The sequence below is a fragment of the Haemaphysalis longicornis genome, unplaced genomic scaffold, assembly GCF_048455015.1.
Source record: "Haemaphysalis longicornis isolate Haplotype H1 unplaced genomic scaffold, Haemaphysalis longicornis Haplotype H1 scaffold_12, whole genome shotgun sequence".
NCBI lineage: Eukaryota > Metazoa > Arthropoda > Arachnida > Ixodida > Ixodidae > Haemaphysalis > Haemaphysalis longicornis.
The window spans coordinates 111,537,038-111,560,965 of record NW_027526225.1 but is presented as its reverse complement, the minus strand read 5'-3'; the positions used below and the strand labels follow the sequence as shown (position 1 = coordinate 111,560,965).

The window sequence follows — 23,928 nt, the reverse complement described above, 5'->3', positions numbered from 1 at the left end:
CAGGTTGCGTTTTATTGTAGGGGCGCTGTGTATCTTTCAGCTGTCCAGAGTGACATGTTTACGCAAATTTTCTTGGCCCTTATCTTATTGATGCTCTAAGCCCTGCAGTGCTCTGCAGTATATGTAATCAGCTTGGCCTAATCCAGTGCCTTTTTCTGACAGGCTTGGTTGGTTGTTCTTTAAAACTGACAGATTCACAATACTTGATGTGTGAGTGACTGAAACCAGCATACATTTGAACTAATAGTTTATTGTTCATTCTGGATTTTATATACAGATCCCTCTAAACAGGGGTAGTTGCATGTATTTACAGATATATACAGCAAAGTTATTATAATTGCAATGTATAACATGATATATACAGTCAACAGCCGATTTTTCTAACTTGACGGGACAGTGAAAATGTCTGAACAATCAAGCAGAAGACAAAACTTGAAAATCAACTATTCTTTCACAATCTTCTCCACATCTCTTGCCCATAATCAGTTTTCGCATCTGAAGTACCCAAGCAAACTTCACAATTTTGAGAAATTCCGCCGCAATAGGGTTAGATGATATCTATGCTGTGTCCCTGTATCGTTTTTTGTAACAGCATGTACATATACTTCATACAGATTTCTCCATTTTAAGAAATACGAGTAAGCCCCGTAGAAATGCTACTATAACACAGGCAACAAGGTATCCCTGCTATGTTTCTTCTTCTTCAGAACTGTAGTTGCCGTAGGACACCAGGGAAATGGTCTTCTCGGGTTCTGGAGGGGGAGCCAACACAGACGCCTGTTCTTTTTCCGCCTTGTGCTTCCTGACGAGGTCCTCTTGCAGTGGGGCTGAAACTGCAGACTCGAGTTCCAGCTTTGGTGCTGCCTGGTGGCCCTGCGCCGGCAGCAGCTCTTTGGTTGTGCTCGATGATGCCGATGTCGATGAAAAAATTGGCCGAACGGCGATCTCGTTTCTCTTCATCCTCTGCCTTTCGTCAGATGCTGTTGAAAAGAAAAAGGGAAGATATGGTGCGGGCTTTTTTATACTTTAGCAACCCTTGGGAACAAGCTATTACAAGGGTGTAAAAACACCCATTACTGTGCTTTAAAAGAATAAAACCAAAGAGACAATGTTCAGGCTACCCTTTTCCCCTTATGAAATTAAGGTTTGCTGGTTAGCTTGTACATCTGACAACCATTACATCAGTGGGAAATCTCTCCTAGCCAAAGCAAAGCTGAGGCAGGAAAAAAAAAAAAATACTGCCGAGCAAGAGGATGCGGGTTCGATTCCCGCTGTGGTGGCCGCTTTTCAGATGGAGGCGAAAAGCCAAAACGCCCGTGTGTACGAGATTTCGGAGCACGTTACAGATCCCCAGGTGGTCAAAATTAATCCGGAGCCCTCCACACGGCGCGCCGCCTCATCACCTACGCTGCGTCGACGCATTAAACCCTACAATCAATCGGGGGAAAAAAAAGGTCCCTCGCAGACAAGCCCCCTTCAAAATAAAACAGCTCCAGGCATTTGAGAAGGCTGCGGTTAAGTTTTTAGAAGGCCACAGCTTGCTGTAGCTTTGTTGTCCTTTCACTCTGCTAGTAATGTGGCACCACTTCCAACTTTACCTATGCCTCAATACATGTTGGCTGTGTTTTCATTACATGAGCAGCACTTCCTCGAAATTTAATGTAAACTAGTTCAAGAACAACACTTCCAGGACAGGTTCACAACACAATGTCACAGTTTCAGGATTTTGATTTAAAACTCTTCAGCTAAGTAAGCCACTTAATGCACGTGTTACACGAGCGTTTCGTTTCGTAGGCCTTCGACTCGAATGTCATTTGACTGAAATAACACATTTGAGCTGCTACACGACGTTTTTCAAAGGCATTTGGTTAAAATGCCATTTGAGTCAAAGCAGCACCACCAACGACCTTTTAGGTTCTCAAAGGCCTTTGAAACGTGAACGATCATACTCTCTGTCGCAGCTTCTACATGCCGTAAATACAAAACAATTATTGACGAGTAAAACTTAGTGTTTAAGGTGCACGATTTTCATAATTTTTCCCTTGTTCTTGTTTTGTATCACTCTCTCTACGATTACAAGGTAACCTAGTACTCTGCCAAAAAAAAAAAAATGGCGTTAGTGCATGTTTTGTGCACACTTGTCGATTGTTATCAATTTGATTTCTAATAATTGTTTTTTTGCTTTTAACTCTAAAATTAAATTTTTGTCAAAAACGAAACGGCAGCAGTGGCGAAACCAAAACATGGTGGGCGAACATGGAAACTTTCAAGGGCCTTTTAGAATTGTGTAGATTGACGGAACTCCTTTCAGTTCGAATGGCATTTGAAATATCGAGGGCCATTCGACTCAAATGCCATTTCAAACGCTCGTGTACAGGTATAACTGGAATGACGTTTAGCTTTACTGGGCATGACTCTCTCTGTCCAAGCTGGAATCTATGGAAAGGATTCAGGAGAAGGGATTTGCCCTCACTCTGAGTCGGCATGAGCGTGAGCAGCTTGGCAATGCGGCTGTCCTCTGCTGTCTCGGGCACAAGGCTGATGTGCAGGGAAGACTTCTTCAGCAGGGCTCGGTCCTTCTCCGCCTGAAGGTGGAGCTCTTTCTTCTTGCTCTGGATCGCGTGTAAAGAGGAGAGCAAAGTTCACACCCGAGGCACACGCACGCGCATTTCGGTATTACCATTGTAGAATGGCACATATTTTACCGCTCCTTTAGAAGAACACAGCCTAAGGAATATCGTACATTTCATAGTAAATGCTTGTTCCTGGTCCATAGATAAACAGTGCAGCTCCCTGTCAAAAGGCTGTAGTGAGGCTTTTAAAGAGGGTGCTAACAGTGAATCTGGCTATTGGCTATTACCTGGACAACTTCAAGTTGGTAAAGGATCACAACATGATAGCATGCCCTAGCCCCAGTCAAGAATGCCACGCTGCAACATCATATCATCAGCCTGTCTACCCCCACTGCAGGACAAAGGCCTCTCCCATAGATCTCCAATTATCCGGATCCTTAGCCAACTGCGACCAATTTATCCCCGCAAACTTCTTGAGCTCACCTGCCCATCTAACTTTCTGCCGCCCCCTGTTGCAGCATGTTGCCATATGCTGCAACAAATGTTCGCCAAGACATATGATCGGGCTCAGAGATGCTGGCTATTCTACGTGGCGATGTCTTGGAAGTGAATCATTCAGAAGCATAAGTGATAGGGGAGCAGGGCCATTGGAAAGAAGCATGGGGCTGAACATGTGCACGGGAAGTGTGGCCCACCATATAAGAGAGCGAGTGGCTGACGCTAATTGTAAGCAACGGGAACGGTGTTTCACCAAGGGTCTCCACAGTTTTGTGCCTCACAAAAGATACATGGCTCATCAACCACCCTGTCCTGCGGTAGGATAAGCACTGGGAAGGCATGGTTTTTCAATGCACCATTACTAATGCACACAGGTACTTGCGCCAAAGCAACATCTCGGGCCTATCAACTGTGTCGTAAAGAAGGGCTACAAATCAATTTCTGGTCACCTTGGCATTCACAGACAAAGCATCTGCAGTTGGGAATAGAACCCACTACCTTGTGCGCTACAGCACAATGTCTTGGCCATAACAGCACTGTAACAGACATACACATTAGCACAAACCTACACATATAAGCGATTTCCGAATATGCCACATTTTTGTGATCCTAAGCACCCTCTCCTACTTTCAGGAAAAAATATTGAAAAAAAAAAAAAAAAAATCCCAGGCCATATCCACTAATGTGAAACTTGGGGAGGGGCGAAGCATACAGTGCATAAGTATTCTTGGCGCCTTGGCGTTTTTGCCAACGGAGATGAAACCATTTGGGGGTAGTGGTATACACCTTTGCTGTACAAGTCCTTCATCTTTGAAGCATGAAGCTCTCTAGCGTGAGGCATAAACGAGTGTCCCGGTGTTTTGTACCGTGACTACATGAGACGACGATTACGACGACGACGACGACAACAGGAGACGCCAACAGCCCCAGCGTCTAAGGGGCTTCGCCCCTAAAAAAAGTTTGCATGCGAATCTCAGCACTTCCTTTTCTAAGAAACCATCGGTGGATTTCAGACGCGTGGAAAAGGGCTGTAGTTGACATTGTGGCTAAGTCCTTTATAAAGTTTTCAATTACAAACCACTTCAACGGAACACAAGATGACCTGCTGGGGGATACTAAGAGCAGCTGCCCAAGCGGCCCAACGGACTCGAATGGTAGTGAGGGTGACTGATGTAAGCGGTGGGTTTACTGTCTGTACCTATTGTTCTTTTGAATTTTAGCCAGATAAAACGTTATTCCTTTCACTTGTCTCGTCAAGATACGGCCGCAAAAAAAGCAACAGGGGTGGGGGGTAGTTTAGGTTTTTCGAATCTAAGCACCCCCCTCACTTTGGGTATCGCGATTGTGGAAAAAATGGGGTGCTTAGAATCGAGTTAATACGGTATATATATTGTTTAGACTCACCAAGAATTGCCCATACATAAACATGCACATAGTCAGCAAGCAATAAGTGTCCTATGGCTTCTTTCATGGTTGAAACCTGTTTCCCTGCTTTGTTTTCTACGATCACATGAAAGCCTTACTTGAGTATTCTCATATAAAGTATTTCCCATCTGCGAAAAAAATCACTGAATGTAGACTACTCGTGTTAGACATCTATAGGTTCTTAAATCTATCAGCCTTTGTCTCTCATGCCACTGAAGTGAAAGGGTGATGAAAAATGTAATTGAAGCCGTTCCACTCAATGTGAAAGCTGTCAGAAGTGCAGAGCAGTGATTCGCCATAATGGGCTGTACCGCCGTTATCCGCTTACTGCTACCACCCCATGCAATTGAAATTTCCTGCCTTCACAGTGCTCGCGCGCCCCCTGCTAGAAACTGTGCCAGCGGGATTTCTGTTCTCCTTGTGCTTTTCTCCCCGCACGTGTCGGCATTACACTGGCACATTTTGCGTTTACTATCGTAAAAACCAACCCGACGGGTGTCCTTAACTAAAGGAATGCGGGCGCTGCTGGCTAATTACATATATTTTGCCTCAAATGTACCTATAGTTTTCTTTGCGCTAAACAACGAGAAGATGCATTATAAGCGCCAGCGTTTCACGAGTTTCTAACGCTTATGACTATATAAACCGCCTGGCTTTCGATAGAAGCCTCTGGGGTACGCCGTGAACAACAGCGTTACCCCTGGACACCGCCTTGGTGCTCTATATACATGGGTCGAGCGAGCGAGCTAGGACGACAAGGCGAGCGCCTAAAGTGCTCTGTACTTAATGCTGAGCCTAGCAATTGAGGTTGAGGCTAGCCAACAAAAGTTCCGAGCAGCGGACGTTACCCGAAACGACTTGCGTAGCAGCTGATTGGAGCTGTAGTCATCCCGCCAGCGGTCCTGCAAGTGCTCCAGCCTTGCCAGCGCGGGTGTCACGACCTTGACCTTGCCCTTGTCGTCGACGTCGTGCTCGAGTTTGAACATCGCATCGGTGGCCATCTTTTTGCCAATCTCCTTGTCTGGAAGGGAAAGGAAGAAGCAATAAAGTTGGCCTAGATCGCTTCATAGAAATATTGGCCTTTTGCTCCAAGATGTAACTGATGAGCACCACATGAAATTTCTAGAATTAGAGAAATCGGCAACATCTTGAACACGACCTACATTCCTGAAAATGCTGGAAGATTTGCACTGAATTGTGTCCCCTTTAGTAGCCACCTTAAAGGGGCCATACAGACAAATACAAGTTTGTTTTATTTGAAAGATTTCATGTTTTGTAGTGCCCCAGTGTTTGTCCAGAGCAAACGATGCTTTATTCACTGCGAAATTAATCAATTTAACCGAAAATTTTGATTCTTCCACCAAATCATGTGTTTTAGCAACGCCTGCAATGACATAAGAGCGGGGCTTCAAGCTAAACTTGGTGTGAAGCGGAGACTTGTTTGCCGTTAGTCAACCTAGATGGCGCCACCATACCGCAGAGGACCGTTTTCTGCCTTTGCTTTGTTTTTGGCCGTATTTGTGCCTGGCTTGTTTTTGTTCAGGGAGAAAGTAATCGTTTCGTGAAACATGGTGCTCGCTCGACAAATATGGGCCCGTAAGACCGGCCAGTGTCGCCTGAGACAACCCCAAAGAGCCGCAGTGCTGTGCAGCAAAAAAACAAGCATAGTGCGCGCAGAACCAACAGCAGTACACATTGGTACTTATATGTTTACGCAGGCTCTCGTAACTTCCACTGTTTCTCCCACCATTCTTACTGCTATAAAAAGAATGTGCCCTAAATTTCAGCGCAAATAGCTCATTCGGCAAGCTTTTAAGCCCTTCCTTATATGCACTTGCTTTTGCCGGCCTCAGCCAATCGCAGAGCTGTCACGCATCACATCACAGGCTCTGTTTCGGGAAATGAGCTAGTGGGTCGCATGGCCATTCCCTCTTTTCCTCATTTTATAGCATATTTGCGTGATGTTAAGAATGGTGTCAGTATGATTCTAATGAGGCAATCTTTTGAATAAACCAAACTTTTGTTTTGTCTGCATGGCCCCTTTAAGCAAATGGAGAGGTGTCATACTATAGTTTGAGTTGCCGGACGACACGTGGAGGGTAGAATACATTGGGATTTGGACCAATTTACGGCAGAAAGCATTTCTATGCATCAAAGAACTGCCGCTTACCATCTGGAGCAACCTGCTCATTCTCCTTGGGATCCCATCGCCTTTCCTGTCGTCTTGCTCCACAAACGATCTCATAGTCCATGTTCTGGAAGCAGGCATAGAGGCAGTGGCGTGAGAAGAAAGATGCAGTTGAACTGGCTCTGCTGACATAAGAGGGCTACCAAATGAACAATGACCTCCATGACAGGGACGAAACTTGTTTGGAGGCTGAAATTTAGGACCAGCCTTGGCGTTCAGTGCTACATTTGGGATCTCAGCTAGGGTTTTCTTAACTTGTTTTTGCGTGCCTTTTTTAGATCTGCATTTACAGTAATGGTCAAACCATTACTGTAATTACAGCGCTGTGGTTTGCTGTCTCTTTTTTTAGTGTTTGTCTGTAAGTGCGCTACCATCAATGTGTTCCGAATGCGAAACCAACTAGCCCAGTTGTCACTTCTAACGCCTCTAAGAATATTACAACTGTACAGGTGACCAAATCACAATACCGTATTTTCCAGTGTATAAGTCATGGTTGTTTTCTGAAAACTTTTGTTGGTGCTTCTTATCCACCGGTGCGACTTATGTATGGAATAAATCCGTTACGTGGCGGCCGCGCGTGGTCCGCGCTCAAAAAGGTGCCTGTAAGCTGCGTGATGTCAGCGGTCATTAAGAGACACAGCTCTATGGTCTAAATGAATTAATTATTTGCAAGGGAGTCGGAGGAAGAACGTTTCAATGGTTTTACCTAAACGTCGTCTGTAAGATATGCCATGTGTGTGTATCAATAAACCATTTTTGGGAAGTTCGTTCTGTCTAGACTTTGGACGGTAGATGCACGCGTCTAGCACTGCTTACCGGGGGATGCGTTCAGAGGCGGCGGCTGCCGCAACCACGTACTTTCGCCGCACTTTGTAACAAATTGATCCTCTATGAATTTACCTGATTAACAAGCGCATTTTGTACACCGGTGTGTCTTATACACCGGTGCGACTTATATACGTTTTCTTCGGAAAAACTGTCGTTTTAAGGGGGTGCGACTTATAGACCGGAAAATACGGTACATGAACCAAAGTCACTATAGCACACAACTTTAAATTTAAGTGATGCACGTCACATCGCTTCACACACACTACACTTGAAGAGCAGTTAAACACCACCCAGTTCCTAAGAAGGGAGCTGCAATGGCATCATGCTTGCAGGCACAAGCAACGATGCAATGTTTACACATTTCCGCAGTAATTCAATCGGCACAGCTTGCTGGGAGAAAACTAGGTTGGTGGTTATCCTGTCAACACTGATGCTTGGGTGAATTGGTTTTCTATATACCTAAATTCACAGCACAGGCAAGTATGGCAGGGGAGACCAGACACACAGGTGCTGCCCCTCAACCTAAGTTCATTGCTGTGATGGCACAACAAAAAACAGTAAATAAATGTGACAGTTTTGTTGTCGCATGTTTTGTTTCCTTTTCCTTGTTTTGTTGCCCTGATATCTGCTGTAACTGCAATAAACTTTATTTGAGAGTCAGCGCCATTGCGTCTTGTCCTCCCTTCGTTTTTGTTTGTTGCACTGCAAATTCAAGAATGTAGTTGTCATCATTTACCTTGTCTTCAGAGTGCAAAGCAAACAAAACATAAATGCAAGATAAGGCAGGCGACAACTCCAGAAGAATCGACATTTGGGCAAGCTGGAATTGGGTAAAAGTACTGAGGGGCAGTGCACTAGACGAATACATAAGAAAAGGAAAAAATGTGCGCTAATCCACCCTGTGAAAGTGATTGGAAAGTGAAGCTGTAAGCGACAGCCACGATTCCTAATGAGATGTCACTTGAATTCACACACGTGGCTCTACAAAGAGCGAAACCAGAGACAAGTGAAACGCACTTAACCACACCCTTTATTACCTCAAAGAGACATTCTTTGCCAAGATTAAATCAATGCATGATTCTTGATCGGTGGTTGGTTGAGTTGTATTGGTGAAGCACAGGAGCGGAAACTTTTTTTTTTATATATAGAATGAAAGGAAGCTCAACCCTGGTGTTAGACGACCTCACTTTTCCTTCGTCTCTTGTCGCCACTTACGGAGGCGACGAGATCGGCGGAAGAGATAGAGAAGTGACGTGCCATGCGTTGGTGTGGGCATTTTATTTTTAAAACTCCTAGCGCATGCGCAAGGCACGCACACGGCCGCTACACAGGCTGTGGGAGGAGCGCACAGCGGCGTGAGAATTCGCGTGACGTTATCACGTGGCATTCAGCGAGAACGCAGGTGGTAAACCCGCAGATGCGCTTGGTGAGTGCACTGTCTGTCTCCCCCGTCTCCGCGTGGGCTCGCAGCTCAATTGGTGAGACAATAGACCCATGTTTCGTTTCTCTATTCCTTCCAGGTTTGATTCCTGGTGGTGCCAGTAACTTCTCTTATTTGTTCGCGGGAGTTTTCTGTTAACACCAATGGACGTGACGGAACCCTTGGGGGGTAGAGGTAAAAAGCTTTTCTTTAAAAGACAGGACCATGCTGGACTTACAACTAAGTTTATTGAAAATGCCACACACACATGAATACTATAACAAAGCCCATTTGCCTTAACACCATGACTGGTTGCAAGTTCAGCACCGTACTACCTTTCTTTTCTCATGTATTTGTCGGCTGTGCTGCCCCTCAAAATGTTCAAGCAATAACTCACAAGTGAAGTTGTACTGTAAGGCGACACTGTATTACTCCATTTCTTATCGTCACTTGCAAGAACCTTGATGCAAGTTAATTTGTTTCTACTGCATGGCTTCGCCATTCGGTTTCTGTGAATCGGCCTCACCTGTGGGTCAGTCTTGATCTCGAAGTGGTTGTCGCAGAGGTGGCACTTCATGCGGAACTTGTAGATGGGCGTCGAGTAGTACATTCCCACCTTGGACTTCTCCGCATTGTAGCGCACGCCTGTCCCAATGTGGTTTCCGCACCCGTCGCACCATATGTTGTACGGCATCTCGAACCTGTGGGATAGTTAGCATTTGATCATGCCTCGTTGCCCCCATTTTACAGTGAGGACAGAAAATACAAAATGCACTAATTCAACGTGGTTCCAAAATAATGTGAAACTGTGACCTTTTTACAATGCATTCACAAAAATACCGAGCGCCAGCAGAAATTTGCTTAGTTACAACTACTGCGATTGGAATCCAATTATAATAGAAGCCATAAACAGTAAGATGTTAACTGTAGTCAAAACAACAAGTGTGTGATGAATGTAGGTTTGTCCTTGTTATGCTTCGAACCCAATCATAAACACTAAGATGCTAAAGGGACTCTGCAACACTTCTGCTAAACGCTTTCACTGTTTTCTTCGCGTCTGGAAGCATTGCGAAAGCTATAGTTATAGCCTGCATGCAGCGGCACTGCGCATTTTGCTCGTTCCAGCAGATACGCCTTCAGTTTCAGCTTTGCTTATGTGGCTTTTTTTCTAAAGTGGCTATCGAATTCATTTATGGCTGCAACTGAAAGAATGCCGGCCAATAGCCGCTACGTTGCTGTAATGACGTCACTCGAGCGCTCAAAGAACGCCAAGACTCGGGAGAGAGAGAAACCTCTCGAGCAGGTTTCTAAGTTGTCTGATGGGCATAGAGCATTAACTTTTGGCTGAGGTACCTTGTGGCCTCCTAATCTAAGTACTGGGTGTGTTGCTTGACTCCGTTCTGCAAGCATTTGTGGTTTCGAAAAAAGTTGAAACCAGTGACACTGGCAGGGTCCTTGTTGCTTGAATTGTAGTTCAAGCAACGATAGGTGTATTATGAATGCAAGTTGGTCCTTTTAACTTTGACACCCAGTCCGTTAGTTTAAGGATGTTTCGTGACTAAACTACGGATCGGAAGAGATGCCCACCTGATGACAAGTATGCCCAAGTGCAGTTTTCGGGCTCGGTCCCGCAAAGGGTGGGAATTGCGGAATTTGTTGATCGATCCATGGCCGGGGGTCCATTCCGGCGGGTAGTACTTGTTGACTGCCTTTCTTTCCGCCTGGTGAAAGGAATAAATTAACGCAGCACGTTGTAAGGGATGTCACATATCACGATTGCGTCGAGAAGGGCGAAAGCAAAACAACGGGCAGGCAACGTAGTAAACGCTGCAGGAAAGCGATCGGCTTACCATTTTCTGGAATCAGTAGGACTGGCTTTCGCAGACCTAGGCGGCTGTCGCCTTGTCCTTGAACGTGCTGCGGACCTTGTTAAATTAAACCAAAGCACCACAAACGTAAATACACATCGCTTCGACCTGACGAAGAAATCGCGACAGCGCAGAAATGACTGAGCTTCGGATTTGGATTGGCACGGCCGGTCATTTCTGCTGGAGTGTTTCTGCTTTTTAGACATAACCAGACAAACCTCTATAAAATAAAATTTATTTTTATTTTTGACGTTTAATTAGTTTATTTTAAAAGCACAAACGTTTAAACATAATATCAGTTAATCAAACGATTAGCTGACAGTCCAGTCCAATCAAGACAGTCCAATCCAATCTTTAAGTGACGTCAGAGAGCGTGTTATGGTGACGTAGCTCGCGCCCGCTGAGCGCTGCGAAAGCAGCTTGTAGGCTGCGTGTACTTCGTGTTTATCGTTAAGATTTGAAAGCCAACCACACGTAATCATGCGGCGAGCCCAAACATCATCGCACGGATACGCCAGTAAGTATTCTGTGGGTGTCATGTGTCGCGTTTGGTCGTCCGGGGTTGGCACAAGCCCGCAATGTTGGTTTCGTACAGCTGTCCAGCTGCACGCATAACGTCCGCTCTTGAAGCTCCTTGACGTTTCTGAGAATCAACGAAAGTTTTTCGCATGCGAATTTTGTTCGCAAGCAAGTGCTTGAGCAGCGCGAGTAAAGAATGTAGGGCATTGGTGCGCACTTCCTCATAGAACCACGTCTACTTTCCGTGCTTGCTATGCTGTTTATGCATGTCTGTTGACGGCCCCTTGCCTTATCTAACCAAAAAGCAGCAGAGTTTATAATGCCACGTAAAAATTTGTCTTGCAGATGGATCCAGTTACAGAGACACAGTGGAGGAGGAAAACTCCCATTTGATCGATGGCTTGAAATCGAAAATCTCATCCCTGAAGACGGTACGTCATCTCAGAGTCAATACTTACTGAGCAACAGCTTGTGAAAAAAAAAAGTTTAAGTCAAAGCCAGTGGTTCTTTTTTGTGTAACAGTGCCGGATATGCCATGGGTAGTACACGGACTCGATCTGTTCAGGCAGGAAGGAAAAAGCTCTTTGCCCAACCTTAGTGCGTTTTCAGGCCACAGAGCTAGTTTATGTGCATGAGAGAGGTACATACAAGATGGGCTTACAAAACAAAATAATAGTTTGGCATTCTGAAACGTTAGCACAATAATTAAAAACTGGTTTGATCATTTCACTTGCTGCGTATATAGCTCAGCGGTTGCTACACAAGTTCTCAACAGTCCACCCACATCAACGCCTCTAACTCACTGTGACAGTCTATGGTTGTCGGCTAAAAGGGGGACGGAGAAATCCTTTCAATGCCCCAAAGCCTATTATCGCTTTTGTTGATATCCTTCCAGCATAAAATGCCATGATGAGTCAGATGCCCTGATGTGGGTGGATTGTTGAGAACAATGTAGCATTTACCATGCTGTACACAGCTTGTAAAATGATCAAAGCATAGTTGGGGTTTTCAGCATTTAAGCAACACCTTGGCAATGAGGTGCACCGTAGCAGAGGGCTAGAGTTTGATTTAGACCACCTGGGAATCTTCAATGTGTGCTAAAGGATTGTATGGGTAGATGCGGTTCCTGTTGCTCATTGACATCAGCCAAAAATTCTGAAGCCATCATACGAACCGCTAATGCAAGAATACCTCACCGCAGTACTGTAATCACTACAACGTTGTGATGATGCCATGGCATTACGTTGGTAAGGCCATCGCACAGCACATTCACCGCCTCCTTGATCATCATGTACTGTGCATCAGGTGACGCAATTCTATAAACTCAATACATCATGATATGAGGTATTCACTCAAGAGGTTGAGCAGCAATAATTCCAGCGGTGAATGATGGCACCTTGTGGTTTTAATTGAAAGAACTGTAAACGAGTGGTACGCACGCAGAATGGACTCTGATTTGTTCTTGAAATGCTCTCTTCAACACCGGCATCCACATATCTGGCAGTGATTTGCGGTCGTCAGAACTCCACAAGTGGTCATCATGCACAGAATGCAAATAGCTGAATGGATTGTATAACCACTTCTGGAACATCTGATCCATATCCTGAGAACGTTGCACCTGTTTTCATCAGTGGTCTTTCATTAACTTTAGATGCATTATTAGTAGCTGCACTGTAAAACGGGCAGTCATGTCATGCACTGCTGTGTGCAAGATACAGAGTGGCTGGGTGACACAATCTCGGCTAGTGCATTTCTAACAACTGTGTTGCCTGCTTGTGCTATGCGCTATTCATTGAGCCAATGCAGCTGGTAGACTAGCTTGAAAGTTTAAGCGCCAAAACGAAATTCGTTTCTGCAATCCACTGTCTACATTCAGGAAAAGTCATTTGAACTCAGTCGGAATCAAAACAGCTGAGGTAAGCTAAGAAAAAAATTCGCCATTGTCATCAGCTTATGTCCACCACAGGTTCAAGGCCACATCCAACAACTCCTATCCTATGTTGCCCAAATTAATTCCTTCTTATGTCATCCCTACGTCAAGTTGTCCATACTTTCCTTCTTCTAGCAATTAAGAAATGGGCTTGCTGACCAAGTCAAGTCAAAAAGTAATGTTTTGATATTTCAGTACCCCTAGGGGTACCTTGTTAAATTTTTTTTCCTGACCAGACGGCATTCCATCAAACACTGGACTGCATTTCCAACTGTTAGAAGTCTACCCGCTGCGGTGCTGCTGAGCGCGAGGATGCGGGTTCGATTCCCGGCCATGGCGGCCGCTTTTCTGATGGAGGCGAAAAGCAAAAACGCCCGTGTGTACGAGATTTCGGCGCACGTTAAAGATCCTCAGGTGGTCAAAATTAATCCGAAGCCCTCCACTACGGCATGCCTCATCTCCTGCGTTGCGTTGGCGCGTTAAACCCTACAATCAATCAATCAGTCAATGCTAGAGCAGTCTGCCATCAGCAGCCTTTCTGTTACTCTGATAATCTACCTGTTTCAGTCCTGCACACCACATATCCCAGCTCAACTCCACTTATATCTCTTAATTTCAGCTAGGACGTTTACGCAGTCGGTGTTTACTGTGGTAGTTGGAAAAGTCTGAAGGTGGGTTTGTTTGCTCTTCTAGATATCCATCGACATTGGCCAGGAGGTGAAGTACCAAAACAAGATGCTTAATGACATGAACACGGACTTTGACGCCGGCGAGGGCATCCTCAAGTCGACGATGGGGAAGCTCGTGAAGATGAGCAAAGCCGGACACAACCGCTACATATTTTACCTCATGCTGTTCTCTCTGTTCGTGTTCTTCGTCATATACATTTTAATGAAGTTCAATTAGGAGGAGGCACCACCAAAACGACTTGTTTCTCATTGTGTAAATAAACTTTTCTACTCACACCACTTGGGCTTAAAGTTTGCCTTGCCAGCATCTTTGCTAAAAACAAGTCATAAATGTATTCCACTGCACAAATATTGCTCAAAGTAACTGAGCATAATTTTTTTAAAAACAGATTTCACTAATGAAGTGTGCACTAATGCAGGTTTCACTAACAAAGCTGAAGTGATCCTGTTTTGGTTTTCCCCGCGCTAACATACACCAACACTTCAGGGTTCAGTAGCACTCTCGCGGTGCAAGTATTCATGTTAGCCTCAAAATCTTGCATGTCTCACGGTAGATATTTAACGTGCCACTGGGAAAAACTAAACTATGGACCCCGGTAATTTTTGCTACTGTGCCACGAATAAATACCAAGTTTTGTGACTGCAGCCATTTTCTAGACTTCAGAAATACTTGCAAACAGTGTCAGTTTTGCTGTTACAGTTTGTCAAATTTGAGGTAGAAAGCACACATGAAGCATGGCTCAGGTGTTGTCGCACAGCTGATAACCAATAATCTCCGATACATTTTTAACACGAAAGTGTTTTATGCTGGGGTACACAAACCTCACCGACGTCATACCCGTCACGGGAGTGAGACAACCAGAAAAAGTTTTATTGGCGTGGTAGCGCTAGGTTTCGAGCCCATGATCATTCTGGCCGAAACGGGAGATGTGAAACGCTCTACCGACTGAGCCATAAAGTCGTGCCCGGGTAGTTGTATGAACGCGCCTTATGTCCTTCCCTCTAACTTCTCCATTCAGGTGGTGCTGCCATCTAGGAGAGGCGAAGCCATGTAGTGCGTCATGACACTAATGAGCGCCGATAGTTGGCGCCTCAATAGGGCAGCGTGTAGCAGCGGAAGCTGCTGTGTTTACCCGTCCGCCGCCTATGTAGAATGCCACTCAGCTTCGCCGCGTTCCACAAGCTGAGCTCGTCGCAACTCAAGCGTCTGCCGTACACGCCACGGAGCACGACCGAAGTGGTCACACCTTTGCCGAAGCGACCCGCCAGCAGGACGTCGCTCGCCAAGCACACCCACAAGACTGCTGCCGTCCCGCAAATCATGCTCATTTCGCCGCAGCATACTGTGACTTCACCAAACAATTCGCTGACAACCCAGTCGGTTTCGTTCGCACAGTTTGCGAGCACCTGGGGTTTCAATCGGATTTACGCAATGCTCCAGCGCGTGTAATCCAGTGTCTAATGTTGATGCATTTAACGGTGCCATACCGACGAAATATAAATTTCGATGTGCAAGTTCATATCGATGCACAATAAACATCCAAATGCTCCTGTGAAGGCACATTTCACTTGCCTGTTTTAACGATTCCTATGAAAGAAGGATCAACCACAATTTCTTTGTGTAGTCTTCTGTTGCACATTGATGAGCATACTATTTCTTTGTCTGCATGAATGCAGGAGCAGTATGTTGCAACCCAGTTCACCTGCCCTGCCCAGTGCAAGTGTCCCATCAGTTACTTCAAGGCCAGTGAGGAGACACCGAGGCACTTTTAGGGAAAAAAGAAACGTCAAAATGTTTTACTGCTGCAAAAATTACACCATCATCTTCCAAAATGTGCGCAGCTGCCTCTTTGAGACAGGCTTACATACGTGAACACGTGCAAACAGCAGCTCACTCGTATTTTTTTATTTCACAAGCAGAAGCGCATTCTCTAGCTCTAAGTAAGCTGCCACAGCCAGTGAATAACACTTTCAAACTTAACACATTTCACGGAACTCGATAACCCTACGCTCTACTGAGTAAATATTTATGCAGCGACAATGGTGACACGAACAAATTGCAGGATGAGAACAAGCATGGCTTGCGCGTATTGCTGATATGTAGGGCTCAAGTTGCATGTGCAAATTTGCGTAGGAACACCTCCGCGTAGCAGTCCCCAAACAGCACAGACTCGAAGGAAAACGCAGGCGCTCGGACACTCACATCGACACACTGTGCTCGTCAACGCTTAACAAATGCACTTTGAGACACACAAATATACAGTTCTGCTAGAACGTTTCGTTGGCGTATTCTCACAAACTGTGTTAGCGTTGCGCGGATGCAAGAGTCGTACAGTGCAGTTGGGACCCTTCGAAGCAGCAAGAAAAAGGCTTGCCGTGAAGCATAGTACGCTAAAATGTTGTAAAATAAAAGTATGACTGACTAGATTCTTGTAACACAAAACTAAAGCTGCTCAGAAGCATCTAGAACAAGAACAAGGAATGAAGATGAACCCAGCTTATTTACAAAGACTAGCATCTTTAAATGCGTACTTTTTGTTCTGGCCTGCAAAGGTCGTACACTAAATATATAGCCATAGACATCTGACTAGTAGGAGCCATCAGAAAAATATTAAATTGCCGTTAAAAAAATTTTGAATGATCTGCTCTGGTGTCATTCTGTATTGTTTTAAGGAAAAGAAAAACCGCAACTGCTGTTTCTGAGTGCTCTTTTATACTGCAAAATTGCGCTCGCAGTTGAAAAAATGCCCTTGAAGTAAATATTTTGGCAGAAAAAACTTTCAAAATTAAAATCACTTTTAAGCAAATAGGCAATAACTCCACGCCATTTTTAAAATCAGTTGTTTTAAGAAATTTGTTCGAAGCAAAATCAGACAATTTAAGCAAATAGGCAAATAATTTGTTCAAAATAGTTTGTTCTAAGCAACCTGTCTGAGCTAAAAAAGCCAGGAGTGCAGCTAGCAACAAATGAAACATGAACGAGAAAACATAAACCTGAACACACACATTTCGTGATTTTTTTTTACATAGGGCCAAATGATTGCGTGGGTCACAATTCAGCAATCACTGTGCGGATTACTGAGCCATCAAGTGCAGTCATCGTACTCCAAAACTACTGGAACAACATAGCTACTACGCTTCCACAACCATGAATTTCAAGAGACGTGTTCAACTTCATATTTCGTTCATAGAATGTCGTTTGTTAAATGTACAAGTATACAAATGCAAGATAAGGATGTAAGAAAGCCGATGCTAGCACGTCGCACAATTTTGACACAACTTCCAAAGCTTCACTACCAGGCATTTCCATTTTCTTTTTTTTTTTTCTGAGCTTCAATTATTTGAAGTAAAAATTGAAGTTTTTTTGCAAATAGAGCATTGCATCAGGGCAATCTAACTGAAATGACGTTGTGTTTGCTTAGCATAGTCAATAGGAGAAGCCTACTGGCTTTTACGGACGCGGCTGGTTTTTGTAAAGTTCTTGAATGCATGATAGCCGGAAACCAGAAGTTTACGAGGCGAGCTCGCTAAAACACAGTAAAAAGTTGGTACAGTCGAACTTCGTTGTAACGAAATAGTACCGGGGCAGTAAATTAGTTCGTTATATCCGATATTCGTTGTAACAGTAGAGCTAAAAATCAGCTCCAATAAATCGGCAATCTGGCTCGCACAACAATCCTAGGTAAAAAAACACATTGTTCTAAGCTTCGAACCCACTATAAACGAGGTAGTCCTTATCTGTCTCCTTGTGGTATTTCAAACTAAACAGACCGTAACGTGAGACCGTGAAATTACAACAGAACAAAGTTCATCCGGCAAAACTGGCCGGCCTTCTTATTTACTTGAAGGAGGATGTGGCCTTCGCCTGGTGGCTTGTCACAGTCAAAGCAGAGTGAAGTTTTTTATAGTGTTCACGCAATAAAGGGCCTTAAAAAAATTGGTTGTTCTGTATCACTTTTCTAAAATATTGCTTTTATTATGCTAGCTGCCGAGTTTTGAGCCTCACAGGAACCAAATATTTCTTCGTTACAACCGACATCACGCGGCTCTCGAAATTTAGGTTTCGTTATAAAAAGAATAGGTGTCCTTGAAATGAAGCGTGAACAAACAAACTTCGTATTTAGTTTGCTCAATCCGATAATTCGCTATATCAGCGTTCGCTATAACGAGGTTCGACTGTAAATACATAACATCCTCAAGACGACCAATGGATCATTGCAACGATGACGCTGGAACAAGCTGCACACTTAAAATGGCATGACGGATGACTGGCAGCGACAAGCAAGAAAGTGTTGAACTCATATACATTATTATAAGACAGCTAAGCCTGTACGCAGCAGCTTAGCAATTGGAGCAGAGCGGCGTAGCCTTGAAAAAAACACCTTCTGCCTTCCTTCGACCGCCCACTAGAACAGCTCTGTGCTCATTTCGATGTGTAAATAATTGATAGACTAAAGAATACGACTAGTGGTAGCTGCCGGAAGCGCACAATAATATCAATCAGCGTAAAATAAGCTGCACAGATTTATGTGTCCTCACGTTCTCTATCATGCCAGTGCAACACAATGTGCATGCTTCAGCACAATGCGCGCCCGGTGATCAGACAACATTCTGAGGCAGCCAGTAAGCAGGCAGAGGAGATCGAGACAGAGTGGAAAGCTACCTCGCGAAGTAATCTTTGCTTTTTTTTTATGTGGTATACTATGTAGCTCCATTCCATCGAGGACTCTGAACTCGTCGTGGGAAACTTGCCTTCCATCACAAACACATTTCGGCGATATTGCGTTCAGCACACCAACTTTGTGACCGAGTCAAAAGTGTGATTGCACGTGGGGTGCTTGGCCTTTGTCAGGCTTTTGATGCACAGAATTGTGATTAAGGGGGGACACTGCTCTTAAAACAGCTTCCTTTAATTGTGAAGTAAACTCTGTGAAACTTGTCAGTCTTACTGCTTTTTTCCCACTGATTTCAAACATGCCATTATTTTTTGAGCCAGTAAATTAGTTACCAAGATAATTAGAGATAATTAGTCATTTTTGGAGGAACAACAGACGAAACAGTGTTAGCCATAAAACTGTAACGTTTATATTTTCCAATACTATGAACCCTGGTGAGTGCAATAAGAGAATCGGTTTTTTGATGCACTGCTTGGAACTAATTCTACCCCACACTGAACTTTGGTAGCACCAGTGGCAAGGAACCATTTCGAATGCCCATTTCAAACACTAAAGTTTAATGAGCTGTGAAATTAGTTCCAAGCAGTGCATCAAAAAAACCGATTTTCTTATAGCACTCACCAGGGCTCATAGTATTGAAAAATATAAAGGTTACAGTTTTATGGTTAGCACTATTTTGTCCATTGTTCCTCCAAAAATGACTAATTATCTCTAATTATCTTGGTAACTAATTTACTGGCTCAAAAAATAATGGCATGTTTGAAATCAGTGGGAAAAAAGCAGTAAGACTGACAAGTTTCACAGAGTTTAGTTAAAACTTGAAAGAAATTGCTTTAAGAGCCATGTCCCCCCTAAAGTGGGGCTCTGTGCGGAGCTGCCGTTAAGACGGCACACCCTATCACGAGCTGCTTCTCAGCTCCAGAGTGCCGCAGCTGCACGAAAACGGTGGTGACTCGAGAAAAAGTGCACCGGACGTTACATCACACACCTAACGCAACAACAACGCAAAATCAGCACGCCCCATCCGTCGGCGAAGGAGCCATTGCGAGGTAGCAAAACACCTTTCCGCACGGATCGCAGTCTTCAAACCCTCGTACAACGACAACAACAAAACACACACCGGAGCTTTAAACGGGGAGAAGCGAGTCAGGGGTGAAGGCCCCTGATCAACGAAGTCAGGTCGGAGTCGAGCCTGTAGTCGGCGATGTCGACCAGCTCCGAGTCGTTGTTCAGCACGGGTTGCACCTGGTCGTATATGGACTGCATCGCGCTTCCGCCGATGACGGCGGCTCCGCAACCGCCCTTGCATTGCGCCATCTTGCTGGCGTTGCGCTTGGGCAGGAGGAAGCTGATGGACAGGGAGATGACGATGTGCCACGCACTGTGGATGTACTTGTAATTGTCCTCCGTCTCCACAAAGGCGAACAGGCCCAGGCCAACTGCGGCCAGCAGTGTTCCCGGGAGAAGATTCGTGAGCCACTCTCGCGCCGTCGGGTGGCACGTGCGGGACTGGTGGCACCTGTGGCCCTGTGAGAGGCAACACAAGCAAAGGTTGTCTTGCAAATGTAGTGATGATGGGGATGACAAACACAGGCTATAGGTGGTGTTCACTGAAAAGTTTATACTCGGTGACAACTTAAGAACGGCACCGGAAGTTGCCGCTGTGCCTTATCACCGTAGCCGGATGTTTCTCCACGCGGCACAAGTAGGGCGTTACTCAGAATATTTTGAACATGGCGTGAGCTGTTCCCGTGATTTTTTGGACTTTATATGCTTATAAATGACTCCAGTGACGACAAAAAAACTGCGCGAGACAAGGCAGACGTTATCACGCATTCATAGCAAACCCCTTTAAAAACGCGCCCACACTGACGTCACGGGTCCGGCGCTTTGGCGGAGTGATACACTACATGAGGTGGTGCCGCTCTTGAGTTGTAACCGAGTATAGCTGTCAATTTTTTCGCTTGGCAACACTGGAAATGGCCAAGAACATGGCCGATGCGCCACGGACATGGCGCGGCTTGTGACACTGCGCCCGCATGCCGAAGAAAAAAAAACACCGCCGTGCGTCGTCTGCTCCGTTTCAACCCGATTCTCAACGGTGGTGTCAACAGAGATGCTATTAATTGTACTCACATTGGACTAGAGGCATTACTTTGCGTTCGATGGTGTAGAGTTTGGAACGTCCAACACAGTCATGTGCACTCACACTGCACTAGAGGCATTACTTTGCGTTCGAAGAGGTAGAGTTTGGAACGTCCAACACTGTCATGTGATTAGCACGGACAAGTACCGCAATCCTTCAGAGCCCGATGTAACCAGTGACGGCGCACTCACATGGTTGCCTGCCAGCGTACCTCGCCAGTGAATACAAGCTATACTTGTGCTTGGGATGGTGATGGCAACAGAAGTGGAGCACGATAGGGAAATTGACATCGGTACAGTTTGTGCCAAAAGGATGAACTACTGTGGCTGCCAATGGCTATGAAATATTCGGGATTGTTGGGGGGAGGGTGAGAAGGCGAGAAAGAATTCAGGGCTATTGAATCTGCTCCATACTAAATAATGATTAGTGATAATTCTCTTTTTGTCGCATGTGATTCCCCAGAAATTAGCGATTTCGACGTTATTGTCAACCATTTGGCAATGCAGCTGAAGGATGATGAAGGCGGCAACTAGAAGGGTGCATTGAAGTCGAGCGTTTGACAAATGCTCGTCCGGTCGGGAGGGTGCATTGAAGAAGCTAAAATGCATTGACCAATGAATAAAACGAAAAAAAATTAAGAGACATTTCGGCTCCCACATGGGAGCCTTGTTCACAAAAATCAAGCGTACGTCAACCTAGATTACACTGCACAATCAAGGGTATCGGAGGGTATGTCAAATGTGCCCTGTTATGATTCAGCGCGCCACTACCCTGTGTGAACGCGATACAAGTTTGGTGCAGTGCAGTGAAGTTTTTGTGTGTTGTGGTAAAGCCCGCCCTCCTCAAACAAGTTATGACAAGCTGGAGTGTGCCTCTGTCGCAGACCCTCGCTGGCAATGATTCACATCCATGCCAGCTGCAAAATTTGGAACAAACTGGCAGTAGCATGTTGGGATGCATTGCTGCGAACAGATGCCACCTGCTGAGAACCCTTCTGTCCCCCATCTCAGACACGTGCGCTGGCTATCATGTGACCGGGGGAGAGTGTTCCTGCGTGTTTGTACTTTTTGTGCTGTGTGCAACACTCATGAAGACTGCAGCACTGCTGACGCTTCTGTAAATAAATTCCGCCTTTTGAGCTTCCCATGTGAGAACAACTCGGGCTTTCGTATGGAGCGTTGTAAGCCCGTTGTAAGTCATGCTGTAACCCCGCAAGGTGCTGTTGTACCGTTGCTGTTCATTTCTTGCCATGCAGTAAACCAGTTAAGTTTTGCTCTCAGCTCTTCATTGTCAACGCCAGGGCAGCTCTTCTGCTGGCTGCTTGTACACGATGCTACCACTACAAGGCGGAGGCATGGAGTGAGGTCCCCTCCGAAATGAGATGAGGCTCACCCAGGAGGCGGCGAGCAGCAGGACGCCCGTAGCGGCCGGCACGGCGAAGAGCCAGAGGCCCGTGCGCTGGCACTGGACGCCCAAAGCGACGCCCAGCGCCCCCAGCACGTGGGCGATGGAGGCCAGCTGCGGCGGCACGTGCGCCATGGCCACCAGGGTCACCCACAGGGACAGCACGGCCGAGAAGAAGTCGCAGAACTGAAGCACCTCGAAGCGCAGCAGGCAGAAGCCAAACATGTCCACGTCGCACGCGTGGTAGAACTGCAACGAAAAGAGCAGGGGAGAGGGGGCGTCTCATCGCGTGCACGCTGCACAGCCCGGTTGTTTCATCATCATCATCATCACCTGCCTATCTACGCTCACTGCAGGGCAAAGGCCTCTCCCATTAATCTACAATTATCCTGGTCCTGTGCTAACTGCGGCCAATTGATCCCCGCAAACTTCTTGGTCTCATCTGCCCATCTAACTTTCTGCCGCCCCCTGCCGCGCTTGCCTTCTCTAGGGATCCACTCTGCTACACTTAGTGACCAACGGTTATCTTTCCTTCTCATTACGTGCCCTGACCACGTCCATTTCTTCTTCTTAATTTCTACTAATATGTCCTTAACACGCGTTTGTTCCCTGACCCACTCCACTCTCTTCTTGTCCTTTAATGTTACACCTATCATCTTCAGTTCCATTGCTCTCTGAGTCGTCCTCAATTTAAGTTGAACCCTCTTAGTGAGCCTCCAAGTTTTTGCCCCGTAGGTGAGTACCGGTAAGATGCAGCTGTCATACACTTTCTTCTTCAGGTGCAATGGTAGGCTGCCATTCATTATCTGAGAATGCCTGCCCGGTTGTTTAGTCACAGGGTATGACACATGCCCTGTCTCCAAGCAAAAGTTCAACCTTGTGTACATCATAATGCATTGTTTACGGTCACCATCATCGTACCCTATACTCATTTCCTGCCTAGGTGAGAGGCTGGCCTACTCCTCAAGAACAGAGCCTCGTGAAGCATACTACTGGTGAGACAGAACAGTAGGGCAGTGACAAATCTAGTAGTGACATCACGACACCTCTGCTCACAATGTGAAACAAAGTCATAAGTGCACCGACCACCCACGATTGTATGCTCTACGTTCTCGCAAATTCCTTCAAAAGAGGAATCAACCTCGAGCTGCTTTCGAAGTCGTTTGGTGACTACACGCCGGCCATGTGGGTGTTACAACTGCCCCAGTCTTAAACGAATACACTGGCACTGATGTCACAGCAGTGGTGGCACCCCTGTCGGCCCAGACCTAGACTCACCATGGAGAAGAACATGGTGACGCCGTAGACGACGGCCTCGGTGTAGAACTGCCGCCGGGTGGCCAGCACAATGGCGGGCAGGAAGAAGAGGTTGCTCAGCGTCAGCAGCAGCGTCTTCATCAGCAGCAGCGGGGCCGGCGTTGCCTGGCTGTTGTCTGTGCAGCCCCAGCCACGCCAGCCTTTGTGGTGGAAGAGGGGGGGACCCAAGGAAAGAATTAACCAGCGGGAATACACACACTCACCCTGCACATTCTCAGTGTTCTCAAAACGGGCTTGCAAAAGTAGTCCTTTGAAGCTTGACCATGTACTTTCTGTTCTGTCCTACTTCTGTGAAGGTGCAAGAAGCTGTCTTTGGCTTTCCTACATACTAACTGCTATTATTTCTGCTTTCGTTACAAATTCAAATTTTTTGCTATATCCGGGAGGCCAATCTACCCTATTTCCGCGCGTTAACCCGCATCAGAAATGCAAAAATTTCAGTGGCAA

The 23,928-nt window shown here is 45.7% G+C and overlaps 3 protein-coding genes across 3 annotated transcripts in view; 1 reads left to right on the top strand and 2 right to left on the bottom strand.

Annotated features, from left to right (window-relative positions):
• Window positions 1-261: 261 nt before the first annotated feature.
• Window positions 262-10,954, bottom strand: LOC144163261 (coiled-coil domain-containing protein 130 homolog). The gene is made up of 7 exons (XM_077694140.1): window positions 10,783-10,954; window positions 10,520-10,653; window positions 9,459-9,633; window positions 6,667-6,751; window positions 5,345-5,517; window positions 2,474-2,612; window positions 262-980 (listed from the first exon to the last, which is right to left on the bottom strand). The coding sequence occupies exons 1-7, from the start codon at window positions 10,783-10,785 to the stop codon at window positions 688-690; spliced, it is 1,002 nt and encodes a 333-aa protein (XP_077550266.1). The 5' UTR covers window positions 10,786-10,954; the 3' UTR covers window positions 262-687.
• Window positions 10,955-11,156: 202 nt separating this feature from the next.
• Window positions 11,157-14,217, top strand: LOC144163262 (BET1 homolog). The gene is made up of 3 exons (XM_077694141.1): window positions 11,157-11,317; window positions 11,665-11,750; window positions 13,943-14,217. The coding sequence occupies exons 1-3, from the start codon at window positions 11,281-11,283 to the stop codon at window positions 14,153-14,155; spliced, it is 336 nt and encodes a 111-aa protein (XP_077550267.1). The 5' UTR covers window positions 11,157-11,280; the 3' UTR covers window positions 14,156-14,217.
• Window positions 14,218-19,328: 5,111 nt separating this feature from the next.
• The window catches only part of LOC144163258 (post-GPI attachment to proteins factor 6-like), a 29,576-nt gene continuing 24,976 nt past the window's right edge, over window positions 19,329-23,928 (bottom strand). Inside the window, exons 10-12 of the mRNA XM_077694132.1 lie at window positions 23,443-23,621; window positions 22,153-22,413; window positions 19,329-20,141 (exon numbers count right to left, since the gene is read on the bottom strand). Coding sequence (XP_077550258.1) covers window positions 19,761-20,141; window positions 22,153-22,413; window positions 23,443-23,621 — 821 coding nt within the window. The 3' untranslated portion in view covers window positions 19,329-19,760. The remainder of the gene's footprint in view (window positions 20,142-22,152; window positions 22,414-23,442; window positions 23,622-23,928) is intronic.